At 44.8% G+C, this 15,300-nt stretch overlaps 1 protein-coding gene across 1 annotated transcript; it reads left to right on the top strand.

Moving 5' to 3' along the window:
* Positions 1 to 9,833: 9,833 nt before the first annotated feature.
* Defb128 (defensin beta 128) lies at positions 9,834 to 11,417 on the top strand. The gene is made up of 2 exons (XM_048445528.3): positions 9,834 to 9,882; positions 11,179 to 11,417. Exons 1-2 carry the CDS (start codon positions 9,834 to 9,836, stop codon positions 11,415 to 11,417), a joined length of 288 nt encoding a protein of 95 aa, XP_048301485.3.
* The last annotated feature ends 3,883 nt before the right edge of the window (positions 11,418 to 15,300 follow it).

The following is a 15,300-nucleotide window of genomic DNA, read 5'->3' as shown; positions in this document are numbered from 1 at the left end:
CCTGCATGCCTCTGTCTATTGCTGCCCTATTCATAATACACAAAAGTGGCAGGCAAAGCTTCATTCATTAATTTTGTGAGGCAGACTCTCACTACGTAGCCCTGGCTGACCTAGCACTTGCTGTGTTGACCAGGAAAGCTGAGAATTCACAGAGATCTGCCTTCCTCTGCCTCCCATCGTTAGGACCAAAGGCGTGCATCACCACACCCAGCTTAAAACTTAAAATTTTAAAATTTAATTTTATATGTACGTGTGTGTGCAGGAGCCCACAGAACGCAGGGACTCAGAAAAGGTATGTGTCCCCTGAAATGGAGTTACAGATGGTTGGGAGCAACCAGGTGGGTGCAGGGAACTGAACCAAGGTCTTCTGCAAGAAGTTACTGTTCTTAACTACCAGCCCCTTTAAAAATATTTTTTAATGCTGGGTGGTGGTGGTGCATGCCTTTAATCCCAGCAATCAGGAGTCAGAGGCAGGCGGATCTCTGTGAGTTGGAGGCCAGCCTGGTCTACAAGAGCTAGTTCTAGGACAGGCTCCAAAGCTACAGAGAAACCCTGTCTCGAAAAACAAAACAAAACAAAATTAAAAAACCAATTTTTAAAAAAGATTTAATTTAATATCATTTTATGTGCATTGATGCTTGTCTGCATTCATGTCTATGTGAGGGTGTTGGATCCCCTGGAGTTGCAGACAGTTGTCAGCTGCCATGTGGGTCCTGGGAATTGAATTAGGGTCCTCTGGAAGAGCAGTGTTCTTAACTGCTGAGCTGCCTCTCCAGCCCTAAAATTTCATTTATTTATTTATAAAATATTTATTTATTTATTATGTATACAACATTCTGCCTCCATGTATGCCTGCAGGCCAGAAGAGGGCGCAAGATTTCATTACAGATGGTTGTGAGCCACCATGTGGTTGCTGGATATTGAACTCAGGACCTTTGGAAGAGCAGCCAGTGCTCTTAACCACTGAGCCATCTCTCCAGCCCCAAATTTTATTTTTTTTAAAGATAGACAATCACTACCGCCATCAGTAATAAGCAATATTAGTGCATTAACATTATTTTTTTTAAAAAATTACATTTATTTATTTATTTGTGTGTGTGTGTGTGTGAGAGAGAGAGAGAGAGAGAGAGAGAGAGAGAGAGAGAGAATGCAAATTGTGGAGCTTCTTTGAGGTCAGATAAAGAACAATCAATAAAAACTCAGGGACAGAAATTGAGTTTCAACCTGAAGGTCAGAAAAGCAAAACAGCCAACCACTGGCTCTTACTTCTACCTCAGTCTGGAATGACGATCCTGCCTCCAGGAATCTCAGAATGAGACTGAGAGCTGTCTCCTCCTGTCTTATAATCCTCTCCAGTTCTGGGGTTAAGGGCACACACAACTATCGCCTGGTTTCTACGGCAAGCTAGCGTGGCTACTGGGATTAAAGGTGTGTGCCATTGCTGCCTGGTCTGTAAGGTTGGCCAGTGTGGCTGTTTTATTTTTCTGATCTTCAGGCAAGCTTTATTTATTAAACTACACGTGAAAAGCCACTACAGTCAGAGAGCGGCTTGTGGGAATCAGTTCTCTCCCTCCCCTAGGTAAATTCTGGGGATTGAGCTCAGGGCATCAGGCGTGGCAGGGAGCACCTTTACCCACTGAGCCATCTCGCCAGCCCACATTAAAGTTTTAAAGATGAATTCATTTTGTGTTTGATTTATGCACACTTGAGAATGCACACAGCGGGGAGTTTGTGAGGTCACAGGGTGTCAGATCCCCCGGAACTGGAGTTACAGGAGGCTGTGAGCTGCCTGGGACCTCTGTAAGAGCTTCGTATCCTTTTAACTACTGAGCCCTCTCCAGCCCTGAGACAACACCGTACAACCCGCTCTCCTTTCTTCTCTGTTTTGTCTCCATTTATTAATTTCCCTTGATATTTTTAGTGTTTATTCTTTTTTATTGTTAATTTTAATCTGCTCTGTTTTACCTCAGACATACATTCTTATCTTAAGTAAAGTATATGTAAAGTATTTGTGTTCATGTTTGCTGCCAAACAATTATTCCCGAATAAGCCTACAGCATGTGTCGAACTGTGATAGATAGGTGTTAGTGTCAGAATAATTCTTTTGTTTGTTTGTTTTTGTTTTATTTTGAGACAGGGTTTCTCTGTGTAGCCCTGTCCTGTCCTGCGGTTTCTCTGTGTAGCCCTGTCCTGTCCTGCGGTTTCTCTGTGTAGCCCTGTCCTGTCCTGCGGTTTCTCTGTGTAGCCCTGTCCTGTCCTGCAGTTTCTCTGTGTAGCCCTGTCCTGTCCTGCGGTTTCTCTGTGTAGCACTGGCTGTCCTGGAACTCATTCTGTAGACCAGGCTGGCCACAAATTCCTCTCTCTGCTCCTGAGTGCTGGAATTAAAGATGTGCACCACCACCACCCAGTTTGAATAAGGCTAGAATAATTTCTAAGTTCTTAAGTAATAATGACTCAATATTTAAAAAATATTCAGCTATCTAGAATATAATATTTTCCTCATCTTCCTTTTTTTTTTTTTTTGATAGGGTCTCATATGCAAACCTTCCCTCTTCCCTGGCTGTACTGTAGACCAGGCTGGCCTTGAATTTAAAGAGGAGATCTGCTTGCCTCTGCCTCCCAAGTGTTGTGATTAAAGGCATGTGCCACCATGCCCAGTATCTATTATTATTATTATTATTATTATTATTAATATTATTTGTTTTTTTCCAAGACAGGGTTTCTCTGTGTAACAATCCTAGCTGTCCTGGAACTCACTCTGTAGACTAGGCTGGCCTCAAACTCACAGAAATCCACCTGCCTCTGCCTCCCGAATGCTGGAATTAAAGGCATGCACCACCACCACCCAGTTCTTCCATTATCTTTAAAATTTATTATTTTTTATAGTTACTTAAATATGTTATTCATACACATATGACACACGGGGGAAATTTTAACATCTTATAATTAGCTATTTTCATTTTACCTTCCACCTTTATTGATTAATTTTGTTATTTTGCAATCTCATATATGTGCATAATGTGTTTTGAGACCTGTCTCCCCATCTTCTGTCTCCCACCCACTGCCAACACCCCATCTCTTGATTATTCCTTTCCAAGACTCATGATTTTTGGTTTCATTGCATGTTTAGTTTAACCAGGGCTGCCTGTGTGGGCACTGTAGTGGCACTACCCACGGAGGCCTGTTGGGTCATCTTCAAGGTAATGGCTCAATCTTTCCCTGACTCTGTCAGCAAAATAGGACCTTAATATTCCTGCTGAAATGTTTTAGGGCAGCTATAAATGTGACATTCCATTTCAGTGAAAGCTAGTCATTACTTTTGAAAACTGCTATCTATATTTTTCATTGCTAGTAATGAGACCGGGGCCTCATACATTCCAAGTAAGTGCTCTATGCCACCCTGAAAAGTAAGAATGGCTTTGAATATTGACAACAATGTCATCACAACCAGCAAATGTTTTCCTAAACAGAATATGTTTGTAATTATTTGAGTACCTCATACAGTGTGTTGTAAATATACCCATCCTGAAATGTCTCCCAGCTTTATCCCCACTTCCCTACCCACCCAACTTTGTGCACTTAAATTTTTTAAATGTATTTTTAACTTTAAAAATATATTTGTTGTTTTGAATTAAAAAATTTAGATTCATTTTATATTGCGCATGAGTGTCTTACCTTCATGTATGGATCTATACCATGTGCGTGCCTGATGCCACAGAGATCTAAAGAGGGCATCAGATCCCCTGGACCAGATGGTTGTGAGCTATGGACGCAACCAAACCCAGGTTCTCTGCAAGAGCAGCAAGTGCTCTTAACCACCAAGACGTTTCTCCAGCACCTCATTTTTTTTTAAAAATAAACCAAGCTGGGTGGTGGTGGCAGTGCATGCCACCCGGCACTTGGGAGGCAGAGGCAGGAGGATCTCTGTGAGTTCAAGGCCAGCCTGGTCTACAGAGGGAGTTCCGGGACAGCTAGGGCTGTTACACAGAAACCCTGTCCTGAAAAATGAAAATAAATAAATTAATAATAATAATAAATGAATGAATGAATAAAATCAACTTATTTGTGCTGCCTTGCTGCTCTCGTGTGTGGATCTGTTCCCTGTAGTGTGGTCACCTGGCTAGGAGTCACACCTTAGAGAAAGCTGACTTTTCCTCTCTCAGTTCCCAGCAGCTCCTGAGCAAGGGGAGGAACCTTGTGCCCACCTCCATTCTTCACCCTGCAGTTTCTTTTTGGTTTGAGCTTGTGCAGGTCTTACGCATGCTCTAACCTCTGTGAGTTTATATATGCAGCTGCCCTGATGGATCTGGAAGAGACTGATCCTTTGTCGTCCTTCTGGTGCTAACGATTTTTCTGCCCCCTCTTCTGAGAGGATCTCTGAGTTTGGGGAGGAAATGGTATAACGAGAATGGCACCATTTAGCTCCTAGAGACCCCACAGTCTCTCAGTCTCTGCATGTTGACCAGTTGTGACTCTCTGTATTACTCTCCATCTTTTGCAAGACGCTTTCCTGACGAGGGTGGAGATGCACTAGTCTGTGGGGATAGCAACAAGCCACTGGAGTCAGTTTGACACTAGGCTCCTTTGGCAGAATACCACTGCCGGGTCTCCTACAGCTTATGGCCTGTCTAGTCACAGGTTATTGGTTCCAATAATGATGCCAGGTATGGGCTTTATATTGTGATGTGGACCTTAAATCCAATCAGAAGATTTTTTTGGTCATTCACATAGCATTTGGAGGAGGCCTGTGTTGCCAGGCTGGCCACTATTACAGCTCACAGGAGTCCCAGCTGGGCAAGACTGGTGATGACCTCTCCTCTCCGGGAGCGTGCATAGCATCACCCGGCACTCTATCAACAGGGAGAACGCTTCGAGGTCAGGACTCACCTGATTTGTCCATGTTCTGACTCAAGTTTATGGTTTTCAGAAACAGAGTCTTTCTGTCAAATTCTAGCATTGGTGATCATCTGTAGTATTTGGGGTTCTATGGAGCCTCATTGGCCAACAACTCCAGAAGAGGTAACCTGTTCCTGGCACTGGGGTTTTTGTTTGCTTGTCTGTACACGTAGCAGGGGCCCTGCCTCCATATAGGGTAACATATATTTCTTAATGGCATTCCAAAGTTGGTTCACTCTTTCAAATATCCATAATTGTTCCAAACTTAATTCATTCCGACAGACCCATTCCAGGACCAGCAAACATGGAGCTTTCTCTTAACACAGCACATGCTTGGTGAGAGTTCGGCTCGGGTTGTAGTTGGTACTTCACACGGCATCAATGTATATGCAAATAAATCGGGATTGTTCATATAAAGTGAAACCAGTTATAGTCTTTTGTTTCTTCTCATCTTATTTTAGAGACAGAGTCTCCCTATGTAGTCCTGGCTGGCCTGGAACATTCTATGCAGATGTCTTAGTGTTTCTGTTGCTGTGAAGAACACCATGACCCAAGCACCTCTTCTAAAGGAAAACATTTAATTGGGTGGCTTACAGTTTTAGGGGTTCAGTCCATTATCATCATGGTGGGACGTGGTGGTGTGCAGGCAGACATGGTGCTGGAGAAGGAGCTGAGAGTGGAGAAGGAGCTACCTTTGATCAGCAGGCAACAGGAAATAATCTGAGGCACTGGTTGTGGCTTAAGCATACGTGAGACCTTAAATCCTGCCTCCACAGTGACACATTTCCTCCAATAAGATCATAGCTATTCCAACAAAGCCACACCTCCCATAATGCTTATGGGGCCCAATTATATTCAAATTACCACAGTACACCAGGCTGGCCTTGAACTCAGAGAGTCACCCGCCTCTACCTCCTGAGTGTTGGAATTAAAATCATGGCTACTATATCCAGCATCTCAATAAATATGGAATTTACTAATTAGCTAGACTGCCTGGCCAGTGAGTTGCTAGGAGCCTCCTGTGGAGGCTAGAATAGGCTGAGGGATTCCTGGGAACTAGAGTTATGGGTGGTTGTGAGCAAACTCATGTCAGCTGGGTCTTCAGCAAGAGCATTAAGTGCTCTTAACTTCTGAACCATCTCTCCAGCCCCTATGAGAACACTCTTTGAGGTTGAGGTCTCTGGATGTTTAAGAACCACAGAGAACAGTTGATTTATATCATTTCTGTGGAGTTATGCAATATTGAAAGTCTGGATGCCTGGGCAGCTAGGAAAAAGAATTGACCACTAGGTGGTACTTTAAACCCAAAGTTGGGCATTTCAATATAAGATAATGACAGCTGGGCTTGGCACCCAAAGGTTTCACGCAGGAGAAAGGGAGCTTTATGGGGACGGTCGGATTACTAGACGGAGAGTCATCTGGGAAAAGTAGTGTTTGCTGCTTCTTGGTCTGATAATAGAAAAGGAATAGATTAAGAATATAATTTTGGCTAATTCTTACATCTATGCTTCCTGAACTATGAAAATTTATTCCTCTTAAGACTGTGGTCCTCGACCTTCCTAGTGCTGCGACCCTTTAATACAGTTCCTCATGCTGTGGTGCCCCCCAGCCATAACATTATTTTCATTGCTACTTCATAATTTTGCTATGTTACGAGCCATAATGTAAATATCTGTGTTTTATGATGGCCTTCGGTGACCCCTGCGGAAAGAAAGGGTCCTTCAACCTCCAAAGGGGTCGTGACCCACCACTCTATGACATTTGAAAAGTTATTTGTAATATTTTGTCTAAAATACTCTTTCCTTTCTTCCTTTCCTTCCTTCCTCCCTTTCTTTAAGACAGGATCTCATTATGTAGCCCTGACAGGTCTGGAATTCAAGAACTCACTTTGAAGACCAGGCTGGCCTCAAACTCATAGACGTCTACCTTCGTCTGCCTCCTGAGTGCTGGGATTGAAGGTGTGTGCCACCAAATCCAGTATGGGCTGGTATGTTGCTGAGTTTTTACTTAAACACGTAAATATCTTCTAAAAATAACTTATCAAATAAAACCGAGGATATTTTGGTAGGAAAAATATAATCACTTTTCTAAACATTTGAAAGTGCACCCAGAGTCTTTCCTCAAAGAACCAAGTTTTCATCTTTGGAAACTGACTGTAAGTTATTAGACATACCTCTGGCCTCTCTGTGGCAGTCTACCCAAGGAATAGATGCATTGGGCTTAGATTTAAAAATCTGGATACATCTCTCTGCAGCTTGCATCTAGGGAGATGGTTTAGCCAGTCCAATGCCGGCTACACAAGCATAGTACCTGAGTGTGGGTCTCCAGCACCCGTACTTGCATGGTGGGCTTGGCAGTACATGCCTGTGACCCTAACTCTGGGGCTGGAGACAGGAGGCTCGCTGGAGATCTCTGACCAGCCAGCCTGATCAGTGAGCTCCATGATCAAGGAAAGACCATGTCTTAAAAAATAGACACTGACATCGTCCTCTGGTTCTCTCTCTCTCTATCTCTCTCTCTCTCCTGTGTGTGTGTGTGTGTGTGTGTGTGTGCAACTAAGCCATCAGAGTTTGAGTTTCCAGGCTTGAAGTTATCAAGTGTGCTTTTGAATTAAGTCTCATCAGTGTAGAAGTTGAAGCTAGATTCAGATCACATGCTCTGGTCACATTCTGGATCCCTTTGTGTGTGTGACCAATACGGCTCTGGTCACATTCTGGATCCCTTTGTGTGTGTGACCAATACGGCTCTGGTCACATTCTGGATCCCTTTGTGTGTGTGACCAATACGGCTCTGGTCACATTCTGGATCCCTTTGTGTGTGTGACCATTACGGCTCTGGTCACATTCTGGATCCCTTTGTGTGTGTGACCAATACGGCTCTGGTCACATTCTGGATCCCTTTGTGTGTGTGACCAATACAGCTCTGGTCACATTCTGGATCCCTTTGTGTGTGTGACCAATACGGCTCTGGTCACATTCTGGATCCCTTTGTGTGTGTGACCAATACGGCTCTGGTCACATTCTGGATCCCTTTGTGTGTGTGACCAATACGGCTCTGGTCACATTTTGGATCCCTTTGTGTGTGTGACCAATACAGCTCTGGTCACATTCTGGATCCCTTTGTGTGTGTGACCAATACGGCTCTGGTCACATTCTGGATCCCTTTGTGTGTGTGACCATTACGGCTCTGGTCACGCTTTGGATCCCTTTGTGTGTGTGACCAATACGGCTCTGGCTTTCTATCACTGTCACATGCCCCTATGCTTAGCAACACAGAGTAACATAAATTTAGATAATTTCTGTAGATAGTTTAGATTCATAGTTCTGAAGTCCAAAATGGGTCTCATTTGACTAAAAACAAGGTGGTGGGAAGGCTGTGTTCCTTCTGCAGGCTCTGATGGAGAACTCCTTGGTTTTCTGGTTTTCAGGGGATTGAACTCTTTGGCTGACTTTCCCTTTATCCATCTTGAAAGCCGACTGTGTAGCACCATCAGATTTCTCCCTGACGCTGACTCCCCCATCTCCCCTACCATGTTTAGAGGGTCCTTGTATCACACTGGACTCCAGGATAAGGTAGGAGAACCTCATTTACGATCTTCTAATCACCATCGTCAGTTCTATTCACAGCACTGAATTTCCCATGTAGGCCATCTTCATAGTTTCTGAAGATGCATGGTGGACATCACGGGGAGCTCTTATTTCATCCGTGGCAGATTTTATTAGCATGCTGTGTTAGTGAAGGTTCTCTAGAGTAACAGAACTTACATGATGAATCTCTCTATATATAGAAGGGGATTTATTAGAGTGAGTAACAGTCAGTGGTCCAGCTAATCCAACCATGGCTCCCCATGAATTCAGTAATTGTCCATTACACAAGGTTGGATGTCTCAGCTGGTCCCCAGTGTACACTGGAATCCAGAAGAAGCTGGTTCTAATGCCAGTGAAGAATAGACTTGCCATTGAGAGCAAGAGCAAACGAATATCCTCAACTTTCCCAGTCTTCTTGTGTGAGGATTAGCCCTCCCATTCTTCCAAATTTAGCTTGTAGAATCCAGAGAAGCTTTGTCAGAAATGAAACACATTTAAAATCTATTTGTAAGGAAGGCATCGAAACGATTTGTGTGTCTGTGGATGCTGGTGGGAGTAAATCTGTTGACGGGGGATTTAAGAAAAAGAAAAAACACGAAAAAACTGGCCACATCTGTAAAGCAAGATTTCGTTCTCTTTCCCAGCCTACTCAAGAGGAACCCGGCTACTTAGCTGTGAAGAGCTTTGCAAATGAGGAGGCTGTGTGCTCCTTGTACCCAATCCAGATGGCAATTTGACAGCGCAGGAACTTGAAAGAACTAGCCAGGTGGATGGCCAGACTTGGGGTGAGTGCCTGAAGCAGGTGATCAGTGTTATTCTTAAGGTCTAATAATGTCACCAGGAGGAAACTAGGAATAGAAATGGTCTCAGCACGGCTGCTTCCTAAACAATGCAAGGTGGTTGTTGAGCTGAGGGCGTGGCCAAAACAGTTTATGAATTAAAGCATTGTTTCGTTGGCTATCTTGCCTCCAGTCTCCCATGGATTCTAATCTAATGCCATGTGTTATTTTGGATTTTTTTTTTTTTTTTGGTGAGTGAGAAGCAATGATAACCACAAAGCAGGGATGGCCCATCCAAACCAGGGAATATGGTCAACCAACGTTGAGCCAAGTGGGCTGACAGCCAGGAGGAGCAAGCTCAGCAAGGGGCTCACATCCTGAGGAAAAGGGAGTGGGTGGGAGAGGATGGAACATTATGTGACTGTGGACTCCGAATTTGGGGATGTAGGTGGGGTTGAGCTTGGGCTCCCTCTCTGTTCATGCGAGTTAAAACCGAAGCGTGGCATGCTGGCGGTGCTCTGAGCGGTGCTGCATTGCAGGACACCCCGCTGTCTCTGGAGGGTCTGTAAACATGAAGCTACCTCAGGTTCTCGTTATTCTGCTGTTTGTGGTACTGACAGGTAACTTGTCCAAATGCACCCCGAAGTAGGGGATGCTAGTGCTGGTGGTGACGGGGCGGGGTGGTTAGGACAGCTGATAGCTGGCCAGCCTCATCAGTAGTGCCTTTGGTGCCTGGGAGACAGAGAGCAAGCAGTGAGGTAAGAGGCAACCTTGCAGAAGGTACCAATCAGCTCATCATCTGGTATCAAAGTTAGGATGCTCAGCAGTTTTTGCCCGAGAACTTTGGCCACCCCCATTTTCACCCAAATTCATTTTTAACCTGGGCTGCATCAGTGAAGTGAACAGTTCACAAGCGAAAGCCTTTCTTCATCATTAAGTAGCTAATTAACCGAGAGAATTATTTCTTTTGAACCTTATTTTTTCTCTTTTGGCAAGTGAGTGTAACATCTGTAGCTCAGATGCAAAGATGCAAAGCCTCTTATTGGCGGAAGGAAGTCCGGCACCTAGGATTCTCTTCTGCCTTGCTTGCAAAGAGCCGCATTGTGTTTTCATGGCCCTCAAAATACAGTCCTCTCGTCTTCAAGAATGTTGCTCATTATGAAGTTTGAGAACAGGGAGAACACGTCTTTGCTGTCCACATTTATTCTGCAGGTTGATCTGATTTGGACAGAGAGGGAAATGAAGGCTTAGACAGAGACGTTGGGACCTACGTGCATGAGTAGGAGAGAGTCGGGATCTCCAGGGGGAAAGGTATCCATCAAACTGTGTGCTCACTAGCTAAGACATTTATCTGAGTTGAAGAAGAAAGTGAGACAGAGAACAGTCAGGTTCTGGAGAATTTGTCAGGGATGAGCAGAAGGGGTTCTCAGGAGCAACTGTGGCTAAAAACTAATGAGATCTTGGCAAGGATGATGCCTGCAGCCTACAAGTGTGAAACACAAAAGGCCTGCCTGTGATGCTGTGTGTGTGAGAGTCTGTGACGCCGCATGTCTGAATCCATTGTGTGTCTGTAATGTTGCAAGTATGGGTCTACACACATGAGTGCAGTGCCCACGGGGGCATGAGATGGTGTCAGATCTTTTAGAACTAGAATGTTAGGAAGTTATGAGCTGCCCAGTGCTGGGAACCCAACACGGGAGCTCTGCAGGATGAGCAGGGAGCCAGCTCCTAATGTCCCTTGAATGCCCTAAATTTGGGGGTTCTGAGTTTCCTTGTATTAGCATAAGGTTTCCTTTTGGGACAGAGGAGATGCTGACAGAGGGTGGTTGTCTGTTACCCCTGTGAGTGTGAGATCCAGCTGCACCTCTGCTTTCCCTCAGAAACTAACCCTGCTCAATGTCGTTTCCTGTGTTCAGATGGTGCAAAACCCAAAAGATGCTTTAACAATGTAGCAGGCTCCTGCAGGAAGAAATGCAAAATGGGGGAGATAGCAGAGGTGGGATGCCTGCATGCCAAATACTGTTGCGTCAATGAAAGGGAAAACAAAAAGCAGAAAATCCTCCACCAGCAGCCGGTCCAACCCAAGGAGAAGTCAAACGAAATCCAAGACTATGTAATCCTGCCCACCATCACCTACTTCACCATCACTATCTGAATGGACCGTTTGTCCTCCACGGCTCTGTGGAACCCTGCGGGCTGCCGCAGCCGCTTTCCTCCTGTGAACGTGGTTCCCCACATAATAAAGTTTGACACGCTTGCCTGTATCCACTCCTTTTCTGGATAACGTGAATGTGAATGCATAGCTGCTGTACTGCTCGTGTTTTGCCTCGGAAATGGGGACACCAAGGCCAAATGAACCCTGGGAGAGGTGGCAGGTAGTCTCTGCACTTTCTACCCAAGATGGCATTTCTCAAATTTCAGGTATTTCTCTTCTTTTTTTGTTTTTAAAAAAATCAAAGACAATTTTGGGTATTTTAGTGTGTGCTTGTGCATGCATACTTGGGTAAGCTTCGCGACATGCGTGTATCATGGTGGTGAGTGTGTGGAGGTCAGAGGACGATTTTTAGGGAGTCGGTTCTCTTCTTCCACTTTGTGGGACCCAGGGATTGAACTCACATCATCAGACTTGGCAGTAAGCACCTCCTTTGCCTGCCGCGCCATCTCATCCACTCCCTCATACTCTCCAGTGAAATTTCTCATGTCTCTAAGAAGCTATGAGGATACAACATGGCTTTTGCTAACAACTAAGAGTTTCTTGAAGTGTGGAAAGATAACTGAGCATTTTCCTAACATGTACCGGAACAGCTTTGATGAGCAGAGAGATAGCTGGCAAGAGGCTTAGGATGCAATCTCGCCCCCTTTTACGTGCGTTGCTCTCTCTCTCTCTCTCTCTCTCTCTCTCTCTCTCTCTCTCTTACAAATTTATTTATTATGTGTACAGTGTTCTGCCTGCATGTCAGAAGAGGTCACCAGATCTCGTTACAGATGGTTGTGAGCCACCATGTGGATGCTGGGAATTGAACTCAGAATCTTGAAAGAGCAGCCAGTGCTCTTAACCTCCGAGCCATCTCTCCACGCTCCTCACCATCTCCTCTCTTACTAGCAATTAGAATGTCTAGATGGCTCGATTTTTAAACAAAGAACCTCTCAGGATGTCTGAAAGCATTGAGTGATCTGTTTAATACCGCAGCTTTTAAGGTCTTATAGGTGTGCTGCACTTAAGAAGTTGTCACGAGCAGAATGAAAGGACTGAAGCTCAAGATAATGGGAAAGGCTCTCCTGATGAACAAAACAGAAACGTCTGTGTGGACACGGTGGGGGCTGCTTTCCTTACAGTGCTGGTCGGCCATAAATAACCCTTTGTCGTGGGTCTGGAAATTGAGTGTAGAGCCTCAGACACGTGTGCTGAGCTACAGCCCCAGTCCTCTTAAAATATTTTTGTTTTTTAACTATGTGTGTGTGAGTGTGTATATGTGTATGTATATGTGTGTATTTGTATGTGTGTGTATATGTGAGTGTGTGTATGTGTGTGAGTGTATATGTGTGTGTATATGTGAGTGTGTGTATGTGTGTGCGTGTGTGTGGTGTGGGTCTGTACACATGAGTGCAGTACCCACGGAGGCATGAGACGGTGTCAGATCTTTTAGAACTAGAATGTTAGGAAGTTGTGAGCTGCCCAGTGCTGGGAACCCAACTTGGGGGCTCTGCAGGATGAGCAGGGAGCCAGCTCCTAATGTCCGTGCTCTTAATGGCGGAATCATCTCTTCAGCACCCTCTTCCATCAGCTGTTTGTTTTTTAACTGGAAATGTAAACGTCTGAGACAGAGACTCACTACGTTATTTGGGCTGGCCTTGAACTCACTGTTGACCAAGGGGCTTAGACACTCTAGCTCAGGACACTAGAGGGCGCCACCTATTACTGCTCCCACTTAGCTGTTGCTTTCCCTCACTGCTGTCAAATGCTAAAGGGTAAGGGAGCCCTCAAAGATCAGCCTGAAAAGAGCTCCTCAGCCACTCAGGCTTCTATCTAGAGTTAAAGAACCCCCAGCAGCTGTCTGGTAACAGAAGAAAAAAGCAAGGAAAAAGGTGGGCAGGGTGTTTTAGAGTCCCCACCATCCTTCCCCATCCTCAGGCAGCGTAGAAAACAGAGAATCTCTGTTTGGAGGAGGTAGGAGAAAAGGGTGTAGACTCAGATCCCAGATCACATGCGTTTCAGTAAAACCCAGTGCTTTACAGACTCTCCAAGACCCTGGACTCCTCTCTAGAAGCTATGGACTGCACCACAAGACCTGGCTCTGCAGCTGGTGGGATGTTGGGGTCTCAAGCTCCAGGCCTGTCCAAGGGAACACAGTATCTGGTCCTCTGAGGCTCTAGAACTGTCCACTCCACCTCCCACAAGTACTCAGTTTGGTTAAAACAGGAGTCAAAAGATTTGGCAAAAATCTTTATTCGAGTCTGAAAGGCATCTCAGAAGTTAAGAAACTGTGGGTCTTGTCATCTCAGCATATTGGAATAGGCGGCAAAGAGAGCTGAATTTGGGTTTATGTGGTGCTGTTGTGGGTGGAGATACTCCTCACTTCTGGATCATTATCTTCGGGAAGAGTAAACCCACAGGCCTGAGTTTGGGGAGAGGAGTTGTTGCCGGATATTTGTTTCCACTGTGTGAAGATGTGTCACTGTGATTGGTTTAATAAAAAGCTGAATGGCCACTAGCTAGGCAGGGGAGGTTAGGCAGGACTTCCAGGCAGAGAGAGGGACTCAGGGGGATGAATCGAGATGTGTGGAATTTGCCAGCAAGATGTGAAGGGAAGCAGATATATATTACGGAGGAGCCATGTGGCAGGACGTAGATTAATATAAATGGGCCAATTTAAGTTATAAGAGTTAGTTGTAAACAAATTTAAGGTAAGGCCAAGCATTCGTAATTAATAAAAGTCTCGGTGTCATTTGGGAGCTGGTGGTCCCCAAAAGAATGTCAAATGACAATTGACGACCAATGTGGGGCACATACAGGGGGCCCACTGCTTGCGGTGTACAGGTCTGGGGCTCCTTTAAGAGGCCCTGCTACACAGCTGAACCCTTGAATGGTACACTACTGGATAGAATGGGAGACTAGACAGAAACTCCTGCCACAGCACAGGCCCAACAGCTTCCCAGAGCAAGGAGGGTAAATCTGGTGCCCATGGACCCGAAGTGGGCAGAGTCAGTCGCCAGTGCCTTGGGCTGAGCAGAGCTGCTCAGTGGGTAGCCTAGTAGTTTAAGGTTTGGCTCAGGCATTCAAAGAAATGCTGCAAACAGGCAAAAAATAATAAAGTAAAATCTTTAAAGAAAGAGTAAAGTAATATAAGAAGAATAAGCCACACAAGAACGGGAAATACACAGGGCATCTGGATCCTGTATGGTTCTTTGTTGACTCTGAATTTTTAAAATGCTAATGAACAAAAAACAGCAGCTGCTGAGAGACATTGGATTGTTGAAAGAAAACGACTGATTTACACCAGCCTATGTATTTTAAGGATGGTTTAACTTCAGAGTGGAAGTCAGGAAATGTGTTGTGTTGGGGGAGAGGTTACGCCTTTCTCTCCACAGTAAACAAGATGCTATGAATTCCTCTTAAATTAATAAAGACCAGATTTGATCATGGGAGACCTCCTGAAAATCTTGGCCGCATACATGAAGAAAGAAATTAAGAAAGATTACAGGACAGGTAATGTATATGCTGATCCCTCTACATGGGGCAGCTCTGAGACTGGACGAGACATGGTAAATCTTGTTGGCTACAGAGTCCACATGGATTATTATTACATGCCGTCCTTTCATATGACGTGGATAGAGGTTTATATTACAGTTTGGTTAAACAGTCCAAAGGAACTTATAAAGTTGACAGATCCTTTCACCTCAAACACAGAAGAAAAAACTCATCTTTAGCTGACTTGTGCACACTGCACATTCCATACTTGTGTTAATGCAGATATGTATGTTACCATGAAAGTCTGTGGGCTTTCAGAGCAAAAGGACCAGACACCACGGAAGACAAG

The sequence above is a fragment of the Myodes glareolus genome, chromosome 10 (assembly GCF_982192425.1).
Source record: "Myodes glareolus chromosome 10, mMyoGla1.1, whole genome shotgun sequence".
In the NCBI taxonomy this organism is placed as follows: Eukaryota; Metazoa; Chordata; class Mammalia; order Rodentia; family Cricetidae; genus Myodes; species Myodes glareolus.
This window is presented reverse-complemented; position numbering and strand designations above follow the sequence as displayed.